Source organism: Capricornis sumatraensis, chromosome 11 (assembly GCF_032405125.1).
Source record: "Capricornis sumatraensis isolate serow.1 chromosome 11, serow.2, whole genome shotgun sequence".
Lineage (NCBI taxonomy): Eukaryota > Metazoa > Chordata > Mammalia > Artiodactyla > Bovidae > Capricornis > Capricornis sumatraensis.
The window spans coordinates 85,086,146-85,108,630 of NC_091079.1; the positions used below are offsets into that span (position 1 = coordinate 85,086,146).

General features: G+C 44.6%; 1 protein-coding gene across 2 annotated transcripts in view; it reads right to left on the reverse strand.

The window, feature by feature from the left end:
- Positions 1 to 22,485, reverse strand: part of MATN2 (matrilin 2) — a 149,614-nt gene that overhangs the window by 48,864 nt on the left and 78,265 nt on the right. For both annotated transcript variants that reach the window (XM_068983540.1, XM_068983539.1), the window contains exon 5: positions 7,156 to 7,278. In XM_068983540.1, the coding sequence (XP_068839641.1) occupies positions 7,156 to 7,278 (123 nt within the window). The remainder of the gene's footprint in view (positions 1 to 7,155; positions 7,279 to 22,485) is intronic.

Here is a 22,485-nt window from a genome sequence, read left to right on the forward strand (position 1 = left end):
TAACTCATTCACTTATTCATTTAATAAATATTCTCTGAACATCTACCATAGGTCAGGCACTGGAATCAGCAGTGGGCAAAAAGGTACAGTCCTTTTCCTCATAGAGCTAATAGGAGTCACTTATAATTTCTTATGATGGAACAGATTATTCATTAATCAAATGACACCAATGAATAAACATTTATAAATTGAACATACATAGTTTTATGAAGCAATGATAACTAAAGACTTAATAAATAAAGTGATGAGAACTAGTAAGTCAGCAAAAAAATTTTACAGGCAATTTTATGGTATAGCATAAAAATTGGTACAAGGGTTTTGGAAAATAATTTTGTAATATACATCAAAAGCCTTAAAAGTGTTAATAGCCTTTGACTCAATACATTTCCTTTCATGCTTTGTTCCTAAGAAAATGAACAGAAATGCAAAGATTTATAGTCAAGAACATTTATCACAATACAATTTGAATAGTTAAAAAAGTGCTGTATAAACTGTGAAACATACATATGATATTATACAGACATTAAAATGGTTTTGATAAAGTTTAAATGACACAGGAAAATGCTCGTGATTTTATGTTACACTGTGCTTAGTTGCTCAGTCGTGTCTGACTCTTCGCGACCCCATGGACTGTAGCCCACCAGGCTCTTCTGTCCACGGGGATTCTTCAGGCAAGAATACTCGAGTGGGTTGCCACACCCTTCTCTAGGGGATCTTCCCAACCCAGGGATCGAACCCAGGTCTCTTGCATTGTGGGCAGATTCTTTACCATCTAAGCCACCAGGGAAGCCCTTTATGTTATACTATATGATCTCAACTCTATAAAAATATGTACATATGCATTAAAAAGAAAGACCAGGAGAAATGTAGCAAATCAATATTAAACCATGGTTATTGGTGGGTGACAAGAGTACAGATCATTTCATTTCATGCACTTTCATTTCTATACTATTCAGTTTTCTACAATGAGTCTATATTACTTTTGCAATTAGAAAAAGGTTAAAAATAAATATATACATACATAATCATGAAGTAGTTGCTATGGATAATGGCAGAAGTAAAATAGAATAAAGAACAATATGAGAGGTGCTCAGTGTTTGGAGAAGAAAATAATCAGAGAACCTGGTGGGAACAATATGTGTTGCTTTTGATGTCTATATCAGACAGACAAGACACAGGCAAGCAAAGCCAGTTTGTTTGGGAAGTGACTATGAGCTTCCAGGTAGTGCAGGAATTTGGGGAGATGGGAAGCAAATGGATAACTGTGAAGAGGGCAAGCTATATGCTCCATGGACCACACCATCTGCCTCACCATCTCTCACTCTGTTCGAGTCACGTGGACTTCCTTGCTGTTCCTGAACACTGCCTGGCATCAGTTTCGGCCTCAGGACCCTTGCAGCGGTGCTGTGTTTCCTCTGCTTCAAAAGGCTCCTCCTTCTCTCAGCTCCTTCAAGTCTTTGATCAAATGGGACTTTCTTGTTGCGATCTGTAATCCTCTGTCACTCTGCCCCAATAGAATGTATGCTGCATAAGAACAGGAGGTCCTTGGTCTGTTATATTCACTGCATTCCCAGTGTCTACAAAACTATCTGGGATATAGTAGGTGAACAATAGGTATTTGTTGAATAAATAAATGGTTATTGGTATTACTCTTAATGAAGTGCTTTCTGAAAGTTTAGATGTGTAAACATTGCCCACTGAGAACTAACAAGGAGTCACTAAGAGTAGAAGACAGCTCATGGACCCTCCTTGGTGCTTCTTCCTGCCAGGCCGTTTAAGCACATCCCCCCAGGAGGATCTCAGTTGAGACATTCAGCCAGTTACAAACTCAACCAATGATTCTTCCAGCACACATTTCTCCATCTGGTCTACAGGGCACAGGGATCTCTTTAGGAAACCCACAGACTGTCTATTAGAGTCTAGATAGTGGCTCCCACGTTTTCTATGCCTGGCTAGTCTACCAAATGAAATAAAATTATTCTGCTACGACTCATTCTTAGTGACCAAGAAAATGTGAGATGCTTAATTTCATCTGTTGGTCTCTAAGTACAAGAAAGTGGTGATCAGCTCAATGTAAGGACTCACTTTCTAAGAGGCAGAGCTGTACAAAGTGGAACGCACTACAAGGGGTGTAGTGAGTGTCCTGTCACTAGGGGTATTCAAGTGGAGGCTGGATGATGACATGGTGAGGATATTGTAGGATGGGTGGTTGGGCTAGAAGTAGGTTGAACCTGAAGGCCTCTTCCGATTGGGTTATTTTTTTAAAAATCATTTATTTTCTTTTCCATTATAGTTTAACACAGGATATTAAATAGAGTTCCCTGTGCTATACACAAGAACTTTGCTGTGTATCCGTTCTATATATAATAGTTTGCATCTGCTAGTCACAGACTCACAACACACCCCTCCACAGCCCTCCCTCCCCCTTGGCAATCATAACTCTGTTCTCTGTATCTGTGAGCCTGTTTCTGCAGATAAGGTCATCTGTGTCATGTTTCAGATTCCACATATAACTGCTCTCATGTGGTATGTATCTTTCCATTTCTGACTTACTGCCCTAGGTCCACCCATCTTGCTGCGAGTGGCATTCTTTCATTCTCTCTTATGGCTGAGAAATACTCCATCGTACACATGCACCTCATCTTCTTTATCCTTTCATCTGTCGATGGACAGTTAGGTTGTGTCAACATCCTGGCTATTGTGAATACATGAACATAGGAGTGCATGTATCTTTAAAAATTATAGTTATGTTTGGATATATGCCCAGGAGTGGGATTGCTAGATCATACGGCAACTCTATTTCTACCAAGAGTCTTTGATTCATGCACAGAGGTCTCACGTTGTAGACGGTAGGAAGTGGCACGTTGCAGACTCTAAGTGGCACGTTTCAGACTCTAAGTGGCACGTTGCAGACGGCAGGAAGATACTGGGGCTCAGCAGGTTAATGAAAAGCTGTCCAGGAAACTCAAAGACTGATCTCTTCTATTTCATTGACCGTATGATGTGCCTGTGTGCTCATTTGTGTCCGCTTCTTTGTGATCCTGTGGACTCTAGTCTGCCAGACTCCCAGGAAGATTCCACGTGGCATGGAGCAGCTAAGCCCGTGGGCCACAACTATTGAGCCTCTGCTCTAGAGCCTGGGAGACACAGCTACTGAAGCCTGCAAGCCTAGAGCCTCTGCTCTGCAACGAGAGAGGCCACTGCAATGAGAAGCCCTCGTATCGCAACTGGAGAGGAACTCCTGCTCTCTGCAACTAGAGAAAGGTCCACACAGCAACGAAGACCCAGCACAGGGTCTTCTATGCAAATATTTATGTATTTTAAAACACATAAGGAGTTTTTTTTAAGTGATTGCCAGGGGCAGGGGATGGGGAAAGTGGAGGAGGGGAAAATTACTGTTTAATGGAAACAGAGTTTCAGTTTAGGGAGATGAAAAGTTCTGGAGCTGAATGGTGGTAATTGTTGTAGGAATGCATTTGATGCCACTGAACTGCACACTTAAAAATGGTTACAATGATAAATCTCATATTATGTATATTTTATCACAATAAAAAAAAGTCTTGCAAATATTTTGCAAATTGATGGCACCTGCATATTTATAGCCTTCTCCCATCTAGAAAATATTCAGATAGATTTGTATGGGATGCTTTAGGGTAAGGAAGGTGGTGCTTTTTTGAACGCTACTTACATATTTTAATTATATGATTTGTTCAGGAACATAAAGCTCTATTATGTACATTCTGGCTTCATCATAAATTAATCATGCTTGGTATATTATTAGATTGACTAGTCTACTTTTTTTAGACAGTAATTGCACACTTACTAATTGGGTTAGCTTTCAAATATATTTCTGATTAAAAATAGAGACTCAAAATTAAAGAACTAGGTTTTTCTTTTATTTCACTTTTTGCAAGTTAATGAGGAGTGGAAAGCGATTGTTTTAAATCTCTCAACATCACAGCAGCGGCCAGGCTCTGGCTTGGCTGGATGGCAACGCGACACCTCATGAATCACTAACAGGACCCCTGCCTTGATGTCTGAGCTCCCACCTCCATCCTGTGTCTGTCCTCTTAACCATTCCTGTTTCTCGGCTTGTGTTCCTGTTTTTCTCACAGATCTGGAACATTCCCAGGTGTCTCGGTTCTTACAATTGAACTGCCTGTCGCCCACGCTCACAGCCCCCCGTGTCCTCTGGGGGCCTCTGCTCCCATGCCAGTCCCCTCCCCAGGTCGGGCTCCCTGCCCCGCCCCAAGCACAGCAAGAAAGGGACCCTTCTAGGGGCCATTCTACCACAGGCTGACTGCCTAGCTACTCTTCTCGGCCCACACACGTGGGTGGTCCCCTTCTGGGTCTTGACTCCAACAAGGCCGAGAGACAGCTGACCTGCCGGCCTCTGCGCCTAGCCGGTGAGACCTCCCAGCCGGACAGTCCCTGCCACCCTCCCCGCTGCACCTAACTTTCAGCCGAACGCCTCTCCCAGGCTCCCTGCACTGTGCTGTCTACTTCTGGGGCCTCCTTGTTTCTGCTCCCCTGGGGCCTGTCATTCTCCACATCCTGGGAGATTCTGGGCTACAGAACATGCTGATGGTGAGGCTCTGGGACCAGGGGCTGGGGTGAGGTCAGGCGAGCCTGGCCCAGGAAGGCGTTCTGTAGGGGCAGGAAGGAGCCTGGATGGCATCCGTGCCTTTCTCTGGGCCTCATCCCAGGGTGGCAGCAGTGTCCCCACCTCTTCTAATCCAGCTGGCCTCCTCCTTCCCTTAACTCCTGCTGAGAGTCTTGTGTGCATCACCCTGGGAGCTTTCAGTCATGTAACACCTTGCCGGTGACTGAGCTGCTTGTGTTCCCAACCAACCTCCAGTGGAAGTCTTGAATTTTGAATTTTTTATGCCCTATTAAACTCAGCCCAGGCATGTGGTATATGCTCGGTTCAGTTCAGTCACTCAGTCGTATCTGACTCATTGCGACCCCATGGGCTGCAGCACGCCAGGCCTCCCTGTCCATCACCAACTCCCAGAGCTTGCTCAAACTCATGTCCATCGAGTCGGTGATGCCATCCAACCATCTCATCCTCTGTCATCCCCTTCTCCTTCTGCCTTCAATCTTTCCCAGCATCAGGGTCTTTTCCAATGAGACGATTCTTCGAATCAGGGGGCCAAAGTATTGGAGTTTCAGCGTCAGCATCAGTCCTTCCAATGAATATTCAAGTATATGCTCAGTAAGTCCCGATTTAAAGTCTTTGAAGTCAGTATCATGCCTTAAAAGAATTGCTTGGCACCAGGCCACGAGCTAAATGGTTTAGATGAATTCTCTCATTTAGTTTTCAAGACAACACTGCGAAATAGGTGGTAACTGAGGCATCAACGACTTGCCCAAGATCACCCAGCAAAAACAGATGATTTGGGGTTGGAAGTGCCCTTGGTGCCAATGGCCTCCACTTTGATGGACAGAACTGACTCATCAGCCCAGCAACCACAACTCCCTGAATGCTACCGTGGCTTAGGCTGCTAGCTCATAGCTTCACAAAGGATGGGAGACTAGGGACAGCCCAGTCCATTCACACAGTCATTGATTCTTTCAATAAGCAACTGTAAGCCAGTCAGGTGCCAGGCGTGGCACTGAATCTGTCTGGCTGATATTTTTGCACATCTTACCTCCTCCCAGCCACCTCCACCTCACTCCTCTTCACCTGGTGAAGGATGGCTCTGCCTTCAAGACTCAGCCAAGATATCTTCTCTAGGAAGGACCTGGCCTTCTTCATTGCTACCAGCATGTGGTTTGGGCTCCAGAAATTCATGCTTTGACTTCCTCTGTCCCTTATAGTTCCATCCTCCACCCCTGATGCCAGCTCTGATGTTTGTTTGAGATGTAGGGATTGAAGGGCCACCAGTCTTCTCAAGGGGCTCAGTGGTAAAGAATCAACCTGCTAATGCAGGAGACTCAGGTTCGATTCCTGGGTCAGGAAGAGCCCCTAAAGAAGAAAATGGCAACCCACTCCAGAGGAGTGGAGCCTGGCAGGCTACAGTCCATGGGGCTGCAAAATAGTCGGACATGATTGTGAGACTGAGCGCGTGACAGGCACGGGGGCTGAGCAAGGTGATGGTCCAGGAGTTTGGGAGGATGCTTTTTCAAACTGTGCAGGCACATCCTGCTTTACATAATACATGTTTTTAGAATGGTGGTCAGTACATGACCTTTTCATGAATTGAAATTTTGTTTTCCAATTGATGTATGCTTCAGAGGTGACATTCTAAATTGCTGTTAAACTTCACTTTTAAAAAATACTGGGTCCTAGTACATTAAAAACAAACTTCTCTCAAGTGAACTTTTTTATAGCATGATGATTATCTATATACAATCCCTTGAATGTTCTGACATAGCTTCACATTCAAAAACATTCTTTTGGAATCCTTTGGCAAAATGAGTGACGACCCTCCGTTTATAAATTGGTCCCATATGGGGAGGTCAAATTAATTGTGATGTGGATGCATATGCTTGCATGCTCAGTTGCTTCAGCTCTCTCCAATGCTGCGATACCATGGATTGTAGCCCACCAGGCTCCTCTGTCCATGGGATTTTCCAGGCAAGAGTACTGGAGTGGGGTGCCATTGCCTTCTCCAGTGGATGTGTATTGTTGGAATCAAATAGAACTAAAGAGCTTAAACAAAGACTGAGCAGCTTCACTGCAAAATGCCCTCCACCTACCCCTCCCCCACCCAGGGGCAACCACAATCAACTCCTTCTGGCTCGGAGATTTTCCTCTACTTGTGTGAAGTCCGAGCTAAAGCCCACAAGCCACAGAGCCTCAGTGAAAGAATTTCTTAAGGCCTGTTAATACTGGTGGGTACAGCCAGGCTGAGCCAGCATGAAGTAATAACGATCTGATCGCCAGCATCCTCTGCAAATGCCGGAGGGGCGCTCCCACATGTGGCCTCTGATAACAGATACATACCATTGTCAGATGCTGGGAAGGGTGACATTGAGCTCGAGTGGGCTGTGGTCTTAGGACAAGTGAAGAAAGGCTTGACAGAGGAGGAACAGGGGCAGAAGGCGTAAGGTCCCCCAACTCCAGCACATAATCCTATGCTACTCTTTGCCTGGAAGATTTCCACGGCTGGGCTGCCTAGCAACAGCAATCAAAATGTGCATGTAACTTACTTGCGCACGTTTTCTTATCTGGGTTAAGAGCAAATCCTTTCGGGCACCGGCAAAGGTAGGAGCCGTCGGCATTTACACACTCGTGTTCACATCCGTGGTTTTCTGAGGCGCAGTAGTCCACAGCTGTAAAGATGAAAACACAGAGTTTAGGCAGAAACACAAACAGAGGTAAAGGGCATGGTAGATTGGAAGCATACCTGCAACAAATATAAGCAAGGATTAATACCGTTGCCCCCAAAAGAGGATGGATAAATAAACATGAAACTAAAACATCCCCCTTGAGAGAAAAATCAGGAGTCAGGATCAGACAATTCACACCAGAAAGTACTAAAGAACATAAGAACAATTGAAAGCACCAAGTCCTAACCACTGGACTGCCAGGGAATTCCCTGCTGCTGCTGCTAAGTCACTTCGGTCGTGTCCGACTCTGTGCGACCCCGTAGATGCCAGCCCACCAGGCTCCCTCGTCCCTGGGATTCTCCAGGCAAGAACACTGGAGTGGGGCACCATTGCCTTCTCCTAGGGAATTCCCTAACAATTGCATTTAAAAGGTAAAGAAATGCAAAGCAAAATAATCACAAGGCAAACTTAGTAAACTGCAAAAGTAAAGACAAGATAAAATCCAGTGGTGGCGAGGCAGCAGGGAAACAGAGTCAGACTTATTTAAAGTGGGTGGCATCATAAACCGATAAAAACTCTTCTGGAAGGACATTTGACAATATTCACTCTGGAACTGTGACCCCAAAACATAATTGAAAAAAAGGGGTAAATTGATAATATGAAATAAGCTATTTATAGCAGTATCATTCACAAGTGACCAAAAAATTCTGAAAAATAAGACGAACACTTAATAAGGATAAACGGTTTAGTAGTTTATGAGAAAATACACCAGCCTCTTTACTCATTAATCCTGCAAATATTCACTTTATTCGTAACAAAACAGACGAAAACTCCAGTCCTTGAGAAGCTTACATTTGGGTGCTGGTGGTAGATAAAAAAGAAAATAAGTAAGTAAAGAACACAGCCTCTGAGAAGGTAGAGAGTGTTTTGGAGAAAAGTAAAATGGTGAAAAGGAAAAGAGGCTGTCTGGGGGTAAGAGAAAGGGTGTGATGTAACAGCAGTGGTGAGGAAAGGCTCACCAGGAAGGCGGCAGTTGGTAGAGCCAGGAGGATGACTGGGAGGGAGCACTAACTGGGAGGGAGCACCCCGGGCAAAGGGAACGACAGCAGGGGCAAAGCCCCAGAGATGGCAATCTGCCTGTGAGCTGGAGAATGAGCGAGGAGGCCAGCGTCTCTGGAGCAGAGAGACTGCAGGTCAGGAGGGCCCGTAGGGCCGTTGCCAGGACTTTGGCTTTTACTCTAAGTGAGCAGGGGGTAAACCCCCCAGGGGGAGGGTTCTGAGCAAAGAAATTGAGAAGCGCCGATAGCATCAGGTGGGACTAGAACACCAGCTAGGGGGCTTCCCTGGTGGTCCAGTGGTTAAGAATTTGCCTTCCAGTGCAGGAGATGCGGGTTCATCTCTGGGGGGACGACTAACATCCCACATGTGTGTGAGTGCTAAGTCACTTCAGTCGTGTCTGACTCTCTGTGACCCCACGGACTGTAGTCCGCCAGGTCCCTCTGTCCATAGGATTCTGGACCAGATTCAGGCAAGAATACTGGAGTGGGTTGCCATGCCCTCCTCCAGGGGAATCTTCCCAACCCAGGGATCGAACCCACATCTCTTACGTCTCCTGCATTGGCAGGCGGGATCTTTACCACTGGCGCCACCTGGGAAGCCTAAGATCCCACATGCCAGAGGGTGACTAAGCCCGCACACGAAACAAAGACCTAGCACAGCCAGAAGAAAAAACAGAAAGAAAACCAGTTAAGGAGGTTACTATAATAACCCCAGTGAGGAAAGGGTTGGAGAGACTTAAGCTGGCACAGCGTGGGAAGGAGGTGGGAGGAGAGAAAGGCGTGGTGCTCTGGGTGCTTCTCATGGACTTGCGTGTCTCCACCCTCTGCACACAGTTATGGTGAAGTCCTGAGCCGGGGTACCTGTGAATGTGATCTTATTTGGAAACTGGCGTCTCTGCAAATACAATCAAGTTAAGATGAGGTCATCCGTCTGGGGCCTAATCCAGGGTGAGTGAGTGAAAGTCACTCAGTCGTGTCCGACTCTTTGCGACCCCATGGACTATACAGTCCATGGAATTCTCCAGGCCAGAATACTGGAGTGGGTCTCCTTGTCTTTCTCCAAATTCAGGGTGACTGGCGTCCTTATAGGAAGAGAAGAATGCAGCATGAAGACAGACGAGAGCAAGCAGCTGCAGCTCAGGAGTGCTGAGGACCAACAGCCACCATCAGAAGCAAGGAAGGAGTCTCCCGCATGGGTTTCCGAGGCTCGTGGCCCTGCCAGCAGCCTGTCAGACTTCTGCCTCCCAGAGCTAGGCGACAATGCAGTTCCCTGGTTAGCAGTCACCTGTGTGGTTCTCTGTTCTGGCAACCCTAGGGGACAGTGCACCAGGTTGAAAGGGGGCCAGTCAGATTCCTTTCATATTAGAGGTGAAGGGAGAAAGAAAGGGATTCAGGCTGGCTCGGGGATGGGGAAGGTGCAAGTGGGGTGGGTTTTGTAGGGAATACTCAGGAGTTCCATTTGAGGCAGTAGGTAGTTATTAGCAGCATAACATAAACGTAAATAGGAAAACAAAATTTGGTGAAAAAAGTAGATTTGAAAGTTGTATATTTACAGTGATTAGATCCACTTTCAATAGAGCTCTAAGGCAAAACCTGAAAATTAAAAATAAAAATGCTTTGCTTCCTGTGTTAAGGTGGTAGGATTATGGATTTTTTTTTTCCTCCTTAAAAATGCTTCCCTTTAAATAATGACTTAGGCTATCTGAATACCAAAAAATTTGTAAATAATAACAAGGAAATTGAATCTGCAAATTAATGCGCATGTACAGTTTTAAAAAGCAAAACCAGGCATTGAGAAAATAATGACATACAAACACAGTAATCAAAAGGCACAAAGGGAAAAGCTAAAGATTTTTAAAGGTTGATAACGTGTGTTGCGTTTATTCTTTTGCTCCTAGGCTTCATTAAGTTACTGTTAAGGTGTTGTTTTTTCTAATGTCCCTCCCTAAAGAGTTCTAATAAGGCCTGTTACTTGTGGCTTTAACACACAAGCCGTTTTGGTGGGAACAGTGCGTTCACAGTCTCAGGATCTGAAAGTCATGGACGTCAGCCAGCTGCTGGAGTTGAGTCACAACATAAATCCTGAGCTAGCACCAGATCTTTCTAAAAGTTAATGTATCAGCTTTCAAGAACTAATATATCATTAAATGAATAGCTGGGGACACTCAGGGCACAGAGGTGAAGGACACCAAGCCCTGGCACGTGCTCCAGGCTGCAAGTCACAGGATGGGCCTTGCTGTAGCCCACACTAGCCTGTATTAACAGGAGACAGTCCCCACCTCCAACCTCCTCACCCTGAGCCTGAACTGCTGTCTTGAAAATCTCCTAACCCTGGATATGGTTGTCTGCTATTGGCTGGGCCCACTTTGGGTCACCCACTTGTCAGTAATTGAGTGATAGTAATGAGTATAATTGGAGAAGGCAACGGCAACCCACTCCAGTACTCTTGCCTGGAAAATCCCATGGACAGGGGAGCCTGGTGGGCTGCTGTCTATGGGGTCGCACAGAGTCGGACATGACTGAAGCGACTTAGCAGCAGCAGCAGCAGCAGCAGCAGCGGTAATGAGTGTAATTGCACTCATCTCTCATGCTAGTCAGGTCATGCTTAAAATGCTAGGCTTCAGCATTATGTGAACCAAGAACTTCTAGATGTCCAAGCTGGGTTTAGAAAAGGAAGAGGAACCAAAGATAAAATTGCCAACATTCACTAGATTATAGAGAAAGCAAAGGAATTTCAGAAAAACATCTATCTTTGTTTCATTGACTACACTAAAGCCTTTGACTATGAGGGTCATGACAAACTGTGAAGAGCTCTTAGCAAGATGGGAAAACCAGACCATCTTACCTGTCTCCTGAGGAACCTGTATGCAGGTCAAGAAGCAACAGTTAGAACCCTGTATGGAACAACTGACTGGTTCAGGATTGAGAAAGGAGTGCCACCCGGCTGTCTGCTGTTACCCTGTTTGTTTAACCTATATGCTGAGCACATCATGAGAAATGCCGGGCTGGATGAGTTACAAGCTGGAATCAAGACAGGAAGGAGAAACATCAACAACCTCAGATATGCGATGATACCACTCTAATGACAGCAAGTGAAGAGGAACTAAAGAGCCTCTTAATGAGGATGAAGGAGGAGAGTGAAAGAGCCAGCGTAAGACTAAAGATTTTTTAAACTAAGGTCATGGCATCTGGCCCCAGTACTTCAAGGCAAACAGAAGGGGAAAAGGTGGAAGTAGTGACAGATATCCTCTTCTTAGACTCTAAAGTCACTGCAGATGGTGACTGCAGCCATGAGATCAGAAGTCGATTACTTCTTGGCAGGAAAGTGATGACAAACCTAGACAGTGTGTTGAAAAGCAGAGACATTACTCTGCTGACAAAGGTCAGTACAGTCAAAGCTATGGTCTTCCCAGTGGTCACATACAGTTGCAAGAGCTAGACCGTAAAGAAGGCAGGATGCCAAAGAACTGATGTCTTTGAACTGTGGTGCTGGAGAAGACTCCTGAGAATCTCTTGGACAGCAGGGAGATCAACCAGCCAATCTTAAGGGAAATCAACCCTGAATATTCACTAGAAGGACTGAGACTGAAGCTGAAGCTCCAGTATTTTGGTCATCTGGTGTGAACAGACGACTCATTGGAAAAGTCCCTGATGCTGGGAAAGATTGAGGGCAGGAGGAGAAGAGGGCATCAGAGGATGAGATGGCTGGACGGCATCACCGATGCAAGGAACATGAACTTGGCAAACTCCAGGAGATGGGGAGGCCCGGCGTGCTGCAGTCCATGGGGTCGCAAAGAGTCGGACACGACTGGGCGACTGAACAACACCAACTCCCCACCTCCAGCCTCCTCACCCTGAGCCCCAGCTGCTGTCTTGAAAATCTCCCAACCCTGGATATGGCTGTCTGCTGTCAGCTAGCTGGGCCGACTTGTTAGTGTTGCTGCCGTGAAAAGGAAAAAAAAGAGGAATAAGGTTTTTTTCTTTCCCTTTCCTGAGAATAAAGAAGATAAAGAGAACAGTGAGCCAGCCTGAACATTCCTAGTTGTTTTTTTTTTAACTTTAACTGCTCCAAACTCTGCATGTCTCTAAGTTTGCTTTTCTGCCCCCTAATTCTGCAGGAATTACACACTTCACACCTATTTTCCTTTGATTCTAAGCAAATACATCCTGGATCTGGTGCTTACCCTTACAACACCCTTTGCCTTGTAGTTATACATCAGAAAGAAGGCTGCAGAGCCCCCGAACCACCAGACTCAACCACAGGGCTACTGACGCCAGTCTTTGCAACAATAGGAGAGGAAGAAATCGAGATCCTATCACCTTACTTCCTCACCACTGACTCCTGACTGCGAGCCCTCATCTTATATAAGGCCCTAGACTCTTCATGGAGGGGGGACACAGTTCTTGAGGCATCAGCCGACTGTGTCTCCTTCTCCGCTAGCTTAAAGCCACCTTTCTATTTCCTCCAAATTCTGTCTCTGTAATTGTTATTTGGCTTCAGTGGGCAGAGAAAGCCAAGATTTCGCCAGCAACAGTGTCCCTTCCACAGAAATAGCTGCTGATCTATCTGACGTCCATGTTCCAGGCCACTGACAGTACCACAGTGATGAGTGGGCAGGTCACTGTACCTAAAAGCCTAAAACTGAGATACTACCCCTCTCTGGAATTTCTGAGCCCAATCATCTCTGTTCTTCAGAGAGACACCTGGGTGTGCTGGTCCCGTATTAGACTGGGGAGAGACCAGAAGCTTTGCTTGGGCCTAAAGTCTAAGCCACATACTCCAATCTCACCTTTTTCATCTCCCAGAATGTTCTAGAACAGGGTATCCAATGTTGAATCAGGTGTTAATAAAGTTGCACAGAAGAAGCTCTTTTAATTGACCAACACTTAACCAACTTCTGATCAATCATTGCTTTTCATTACCTCTGAAAAATATGGGACCTGACGCCCAGAACGTGCTAAATGCTCGAAGCTGTTGGAATAGCTATGTTTTCGAATATCTGTGCACATCTCTCATTGGCTGGGCTGCATGCTTATAAAGCAGCCTCGGAGGAACACATGCCCCAGAGCACCTGTGTTCTTTTTCCTACTGACTCGCTGCACGCTTATTCAGTTCTCCAAATGTGGTGGTGACCTAGCTCCAACAATCCTCCCTTGAGAACTTGTCGTTTTTCAGTCGCTCAGTCGTGTCTGACTCTTTGTGACTCCATGGACTGCAGCACACCAGGCATCCCTGTCCTTCACTATCTCCCAGAGCTCGCTCAAACTCATGTTCATTGAGTCAGTGATGTCATCCAACCATCTCATCCTCTGTTGTCCCCTTCTCCTCCTGCCCTCAGTCTTTCCCAGCATCAGGGTCTTTTCCAATGAGTTGGCTCTTTATATCAGGTGGCCAAATATTGGAGCTTCAGCTTCAGCATCAGTCCAAAGAACAATCAGGGTTGATTTCCTTTGTGATTGACTGGTTGGATCTCCTTGCAGTCCAAGGGACTCTTAAGAGTTTTCAGCACCACAGTGCGAAAGCGTCAGTTCTTCAGCACTCAGCCTTCTTTATGGTCCAACTCTCACATCCATATATATCTATCAGAAAAACCATAGCTTTGACTATATGGACTTTGGGCGGCAAAGTGATACTTCTGCTTTTTATTATGCAATCTAGATTTGTCATAGCTTTTCTTTCAAGGAGCAAGCATCTTTTAATTTCATGGCTGCAGTCACCATCCATAGTGATTTTGGAGCCCAAGAAAATAAAATCTGTCACTGTTTCTACTTTTTGCCCATCCATTTGCTGTGAAGTGATGGGATTTCATGGCACACGGGATTAAGTGCCATGATCTTAGTTTTTTGAAAGTTGAATTTTAAGCTAGCTTTTCCACTTTCCTCTTTCACCTTCATCAAGACACTCTTTAGTTCCTCTTAACTTTCTGCCTCTAAAGTGGGTATCATCTGCATATCTGAGGTTGTTGATATTTCTCCCAGCAATCTTGATTCCAGCTTGTGAGTCATCCAGCCCAGTATTTTGCATGATGTACCCCAGAATCCCAGGGACAGGGGAGCCTGGTGGGCTGCCGTCTATGGGGTCACACAGAGTTGGACACGACTGAAGTGACTTAGCAGCAGTAGCAGCAGCAGCACTCTGCATTTAAGTTAAATAAGCAAGTGACAATAGACAGCCTTGATGTAGTCCTTTCCCAATTTTGAATCAGTCTGTTTTTCCATGTCCAGTTCCAACTGTTGATTCTTGTCCTGCATATAGGTTTTTCAGGAGACAGATAAGATGGTCTGGCCATCTCTTTAAGAATATTCCACAGTTTGCTGTGTTCCACAGAAAGACTTTAGCGTAGTCAATGAAGCAGAAGAAATATTTGGAATTCCCTTGCTTTTTCTATGACCCAATGGATGTTGGCAATTTGATCTCTGGTTCCTCTGCCTTTTCTAAATCCAACTTGTACATCTGGAATTTCTCAGTTCATGTACTGCTGAAGCCCAGCTTGAAGGATTTTGAGCATAATCTAGCTAACGTGTGAAATGAGTGCAATTGTATGGTAATTTGAACATTCTTTGGCATTGCCTTTCTTTGGGATTGGAATGAAAACTGACCTTTTCCAGTCCTGTGGCCACTGCTGAGAACTTGTTAGGAATGCAAATTCTCAGGCCCGACTCCAGACATACTAAATCAGAAACTCTGTGTATGGGGCCCAGGAATATATGCTTTAGTAAGTTCTCTAGGTGACACTGATGCATGTGAAAATTTTAAAATCATTGTTAAAATGAGTCAAAGTTATTTTTATTTCCAAACCTCTATGTGCTATTTGTACACCTTTTTGTAATTAATTGAAATACTATAAAAACTAATTAAATATATAAGCAAGCACTAGAACAGATAGATTTTTTTTTAAATAAAAACCAAGTGGAAAGCTTTTGGCACTTAAATGCAACCTGCTAACTAAAATTGCTCTAGAACCAGGCATAGATGAAACATGTAAAAGACTAGGGAAATTTTCATAAAAATTTTACAGATTCTGCCCTTAGATTGCTTTATAGAAGTCTTCAAATTCTTGCTCCAACTTAAAGAAATCAAAGTTGAAAACCACAGACAACATATTATGGGTATGTTTATCCAAGAAAGATGTTTTTAAATCATATTTTCTAAATGAACTTAAAATTAGTAATTTTTGGAGGTGTAATCAAAAGAAGTTTTATTAAAAGCATATGTATGTGTTCTGAAGAAAATGTAAACACTTCAGGTAGGTTTGGATATGCACTTTTCATGATTCTGCTCTTTAGCTGATCTCACATGACAAGAAGGTTTCTTCTGGACTCCAATTTTCCTGCTGGTTTTGTTTTTTGTGTGCACAGCCCTCTGGGGGAACCGAAGGGGAGAGGAGAGACTGGCAAGGCAGGACTCAAGCATTCCTGGGTCCAAGATCCTGGCCCGCAAAACCTAAAGGTGTCAAAATCCCACTTTGACTTGAGGGCCACCTACTGCTCTCTGCCAGGTCTCTGAGGACAGCAGATGAGGCGATTGCAAGACGTGGAGGAGCCCACGTGAACCAAAAGCTTCCTAAGGTTGAGAGAGTTCCAGTCCATTCAACTCTGTCATCCTTCGCTGCACGTTTTAGGTTCTTTGCACAACTTCCTTAGTTGCAAAACTGTACTTATAAAAAGACGCCAAGTTTAGAGGGAGGATGTATGGAGGTGATCGGTGTGTGTAACTCAAGAGATCCTCTGTTGTTCCAAGTCCTCTCCTACTTCAACAAAATCCTTCCTTGGTCTTTCTGCCTGAGACAAGCAAAAGAGTAAGTTTCTTGCTGCAGTCCTTTGCCCACCCTGGATCACAGAGTGCTAAGATCTCAGGGTTGGAAGCCAGTCTTGCTGTGTTCAATCTCTGCCTAACACGTTAGAAAGCACTCAGCGGTTTCCAAGGATAAACCATATTTGGTGCAAGGTTCAAGAAAATTAGAGATATCAAGAGAACATTTCATGCAAAGATGGGCTTGATAAAGGACAGAAATGGTATGGACCTAACAGAAGCAGAAGATATTAAGAACAGGTGGCAAGAATACACAGAAGAACTATACAAAAAAGATCTTCACAACCAAGATAATCACGATGCTGTGATCACTCACCTAGAGTCAGACATCCTGGAATGTGAAGTCAAGTGGGCCTTAGAAAACATCACTACGAACAGAGGTGATGGAATTCCACTAGAGCTATTTCAAATCCTGAAAGATGATGCTGTCAAAGTGCTGCACTCAATATGCCAGCAAATTTGGAAAACTCAGCAGTGGCCACAGGACTGGAAAAGGTCAGTTTTCATTCCAATCCCAAAGAAAGGCAATGCCAAAGAATGCTCAATTGCACTCATCTCACATGCTAGTAAAGGAATGCTCAAAATTCTCCAAGCCAGGCTTCAGCAATACGTGAACTGTGAACTTCCAGATGTTTAAGCTGGTTTTAGAAAAGGCAGAGGAACCAGAGATCAAATTGCCAACATCTGCTGGATCATGGAAAAAGCAAGAGAGTTCCAGAAAAACATCTATTTCTGCTTTATTGACTATGCCAAAGCCTTTGACTGTGTGGATCGCAATAAACTGTGGAAGATTCTGAGAGAGATGGGAATACCAGACCACCTGACCTGCCTCTTGAGAAACCTGTATGCAGGTCAGGAAGCAACAGTTAGAACTGAACATGGAACAGACTGGTTCCAAATAGGAAAAGGACTACGTCAAGGCTGTATATTGTCACCCTGCTTATTTAACTTATATGCAGAGTACATCATGAGAAACGCTGGGCTGGAGGAAGCACAAGCTGGAATCAAGATTGCCGGGAGAAATATCAATAACCTCAAATATGCAGATGACACCACCCTTATGGCAGAAAGTGAAGAGGAACTAAAAAGCCTCTTGATGAAAGTGAAAGAGGAGAGTGAAACAGTTGGCTTAAAGCTCAACATTCAGAAAATGAAGATCATGGCATCTGGTCCCATCACTTCATGGGAAATAGATGGGGAAACAGTGGAAACAGTGTCAGACTTTATTTTTTTGGCTCCAAAATCACTGCAGATGGTGACTGCAGCCATGAAATTAAAAAAGACGCTTACTCCTTGGAAGGAAAGTTATGACCAACCTAGATAGCATTATGAAAAGCAGAGACATTACTTTGCCAACAAAGGTCCGTCTAGTCAAGGCCATGGTTTTTCCTGTGGTCATGTATGGATGTGAGAGTTGGACTGTGAAGAAAGCTGAGTGCCAAAGAATTGATGCTTTTGAACCGTGGTGTTGGAGAAAACTCTTGAGAGTCCCTTGGACTGCAAGGAGATCCAACCAGTCCATTCTGAAGGAGATCAGCCCTGGGTGTTCTTTGGAAGGAATGATGCTAAAGCTGAAACTCCAGTACTTTGGCCACCTCATGAGTAGAGTTGACTCATTGGAAAAGACTCTGATGCTGGGAGGGATTGGGGGCAGGAGGAGAAGGGGACGACAGAGGATGAGATGGCTGGTTGGCATCACAGACTTGATGGATGTGAGTCTGAGTGGACTCCAGGAGTTGGTGATGGACAGGGAGGCCTGGCGTGCTGCAATTCATGGGGTCACAAAGAGTCAGACACGATTGAGCAACTGAACTGAACTGAACTGAATAAAGCCTAAGATTGACAGTCTCTGGTTTGTAATCTAGTTGAATTCCAAGGTCTCCTCAGCAGGGATTAGTCTGCAAAGAGGATGGCCTTACTAGAAACAGGATATTTTAAAGAGTAGCATTTGGGTTTGTTAGCTTGTTGATGACAGAGTAAGAAAAACCAAGTATGTCATTTAGAGAAATTGTAGAACCAATTTACTTGCTGAGTATATATAAGATACACGCACAGTCAGCTTCACAAACCTCTTTCCCAGGGCATGACTGGATTCCTATATGTAGGAGTTTAAAACTCAGAGAAAATTTCCTATTGATTTTGATAACAATAGGGAAATGTTCCAGGCTGAATGTCCCATCCTAAATTCATTTGCTGAAGTTCTAAATCCCCAGTTGGTCAGTCGGTGACTGCATTTGGAGAAAGGACCTTTAAAGAGGTAATTAAGTTAAAATGCGGCCATTAAGGTGGGTGCTAATCCAATCTGACTGGTGTCCTCAGGAGAAATGGAAATTTAGACACACACACAGAGGCACCAAGGATGCCTGGGCATTGAGCAAAGACCACATGCAGAAGCGGCAAGCCAAGGAGAGAGACCTCAAAACAAGTCAAGCCTGCTGACACGAGGACTTTGCACTTCTAACCCCAGAACTGGGAAAATAAACTTCTGTTGCCACTCACTCTGTGGTAGTTTGTTAAGGCAGCCCTCGCAAACTAAGGCATGGAGAAATCTTTGCATTCATGGGAGATCAAGCTTTAAGCATGAGGAGTAAGCTGATGAAGTAAAAATTTGACTTTCAGTACAAAGATTGATCCTCCCATCCCTAATCACCAACTTAAATATCAGCCATCAGGTGGCGCTAGTGGTAAAGAACCTGCCTGCCAGTGCAGGAGGCGTAAGAGACGCAGGTTCCATCCCTGGGTTGGGAAGATGCCCTCCGGGAGGAGGGCATGGTAACCCACTCCAGGATTCTTGTCTGGAGAATCCCATGGATAGAGAAGCCTGGTGAGCTACAGTCCATAGGGTTGCGTAGAGTTAGACACGACTGAAGCAACTTAGCATTCCCTTCTCATTGAAGGTGACTGGTATAGAAGAATATAGAAGGAAAGTTTTGAAGGCAGCAGTAGCAGCAGGCTAAATACCAAGTGCTAAGTGCCACCAGCATTCGGGGTATGGATCTCAATGTTTTTTCATACGTACCCCATGTTTGATGCATTATTATATGCAAGCATTCATGAGAAGATAAAAATTCATAAAAGATGCAAATTCAACTAATGTGTATCAGTTGCCCATGTATAGTACAGTTCCAAGTGCTTGCCATATACATAAAATTTTTAATTGGAGTGCAGCTGACTGAAAATGTGTTAGTTTCAGGTGTACAGCAAAGTGAATCAGTTATACTCATATCCACTCTTTTTTAGATTCTTTTCCTATATAGGTCTCTACAGAGTCAGTGAGGCTTTCCATGTATTAACTCATCTCACCCTCACAACAACCCCTGGAGGTAAGTATTGTTATCCTCAATTTACAGATGAAGTCTGTGAAACAGACAGGTGAAGAGACCTATAAAATATGCGTGACCACAGTACCTATGTCAAAGGATGGCCTTAGTTATATATAAAATGTTTCACACAGGTCCTGGAATTTAGTAACATTAAAGGAGTATAAATTATTTTTTATCACATTGCCTGCCTAATAAAATAAGGAATTTGGGAGTAAAGAGATATCTTAATACCATTCAGTTGTTCCATGACCATTTACTGAACAGTTACTGTGTGTCAGGCATTGTGCTAAACTCTGGATGTAATGACCAGCAAAGAACACCATAAGGTAGTAAGTCATCTTTGAGGAAAAGCAGGAAGGAGAGGCCAAGCTTTCAGTGGTGATTATCTCCATGGAGTGAAATTAAGGAGGAATGTCTTTCAGGTTTTGATTTCATATAAATCTGAGCTTTATATGTGGGCTTCCCACATAGCTCAGTTGGTAAAGAATCCGCCTGCAATGCAGGAGACCCTGGTTCAATTCCTGGGTCAGGAAGATCCCCTAGAGAAGGGATAGGCTACCCACTCCAGTATTCTTGGGATTCCCTTGTGGCTCAGCTAGTAAACAATCTGCCTGCAATGCAGGAGACCTGGGTTCAATGTAAACAATCTGCCTGAAAGGCAGGAGACCTGGGTTCAATGTAAACAATCTGCCTGAAAGGCAGGAGACCTGGGTTCAATTCTTGGGTCGGGAAGATGCCCTGGGGAAGGGAAAGGCTACCCACTCCAGTATTCTGGCCTGGAGAATTCCATGGACTGGACAGTCCATGGGGTCAGCAGAGTTGGACACGACTGAGCGACTTTCACTTTCACATCTGTATGTACTCTGATTTTTTTAAATAAACAAAAATTGATTTGTAATTTAGAAATCAATCAAGGAGAAAAGCTTTTTTTAGAAAAATGAATGCTTGAGATTGTGATTAGTCAATCTTAGTTAATGATTCAAGAAAAACATTTTACAAGTCATCTTTCTGTGAAAGATGAAAATTAAAGGAATTGGCTTCTGCACCTTCTTCACCCCAAGGGTTTACAATCTGCTTGGGCAGGTAAGATGCAAACAGGACCCAGGTTACCCCAAAAGACAAGGCAGTAAGTAAACATCAGGAGAGCAAGTACAGCAAAAAACTCACTCTCAAAGACAGAGCTTAATTAAGGCAATTTGCTAACCAAAATTACTCTAGAACCAGGCATGGATGAAAAATGTAAAGGACCAGGAAATTTTTCTTAAAAATGTACAGACTCTGCCCTTAAACTGCTTTACAGAAGCCTAAGGGTGTTTGAAAAATGTACAGTTTTGGATGGAAATTAATACAGCTTTAGTGGAAGCTGCTGGGTTACAAATACCAAGACTCCACCAAAGCAAAATGAGGACTTTCTGTAGTGAGTAATCCACCCTTGATCACCTGAATGTTGAAACAAATTCAGTTCTATCCAGAGTTAAATGAGCAGTTAGAAAAAATGGAACTCTAGCCCTTGAAGTTACGGTTCCACTAACTCAGAAAGTGTGGAAATGTTGGCTCAAAGGTCCTGCTCCTGGCTCAGAACTGACTTCTCATGCAGCCACCGTCATAATTCTGGGATGAGTCAAAGTACTCCCGTGGGGTCCACTCACAGTAGCTGGCCATGGTGAATTTCTAGCAAATCTCCTCCAGTGAGGTCAGATTTGCTATCCCCACTTTCTCACCCCCTCGCCACTCCCCCCTTGAAATCTGCCCTTTACCTCACCCCTCTTGATCATTAGCAATGGCCTCCTGGTCATTTTTGGGTCCCTAACGCCTAGCAGAGTGCCTGGCAGAGAGTCTGGAAATGTTGGCTGAGATGAATTACCAGTGACTCAACTCGGTGGCTTTTTCTCTACGTTCTGTTCCATTTGGCCTCGCTGGGGCGTGACCCTGATATTGACCTGGCCTAGAAATTCTCTTTCGCATCCTAGTGCATGACTTCTGGTTCTCCCGCCCATCTCTCCTCAACTCCTCCGTCCCCACCTTAGGCGGTTTCTTCGCAGATATCCTCCCTGCCTCCATGTCCCCCGCCTGCTCCCTGCATGTTGTGACTGAGCCCAAGGCTCAGGCTTCACTGTCTCCTAACTCCATACTTCATGGCATCCAGCAAACAATGATGGTGATCACATGTGTTGTAATAACAATAACAGCAACAGTTGCCCAAGTGAATTAGGAACTGTACTCAATATCTAATTTAATCCCACCAACTCTGTGATGTAGGTATTACTACTCTGTGTTACAGATGAGAAAAACCAAGGCTCGGAAATAAAAGACAGATGACTAGCAAGTAGCAGAACTAGGATTTGAGCCCAAGTCTTACTGTGTTGAAGGTCCAGACACTTTCAAAACAAACACAGACGTGAACGCTGGAAATGGAAATTCAGAAGGAACCAGCTGCGCTGCCTCCTGCCTGCTCCACTCGTCCGACCCTCCCCTCCTGGCGTTGGTGCGGCCTCTGTTCCCTCTCCTCGTGTCCCTGCAGGTGTCCCATCTCAGCTTGAAACCCACCGGATCCTTATTATCTTCTCTAAGAAATCTGTTCCCAGGACTCACCTGGTGGTTCAGGGGTTAGAAATCTGCCTTCCAATACTGGGGTTCAGGTTTGATCCCCGGATGGAGAACTAAGATCTCATATTTCGCGGGGCAACTGCTGAGTCTGTGTGACACAACTAGAGGGTCCATCAATAAAGAGCCCGCATGCAGCAACTCAGACCTGACACAGCCCGAAATGAAAACATTAAAAAACAAAATCTGTTTCCATCACTCTCACCATCACTCTCAGAATCATGGCAGCTCAAACCCGGAATTCGATCGTGACTTTTCCTCTTCCTCTTTATTCATCATGCCTTCTTTCATTCCTGCACCTCCTTTCATTTCTCAACCCCTTCCTTTTCTCTGCATTTCTACAGTCGCTACTCAAACCTGGCCCTGGTCACCCTCCACCAGAGGACTATCATAGTCTCCTAATCGGTCTTTC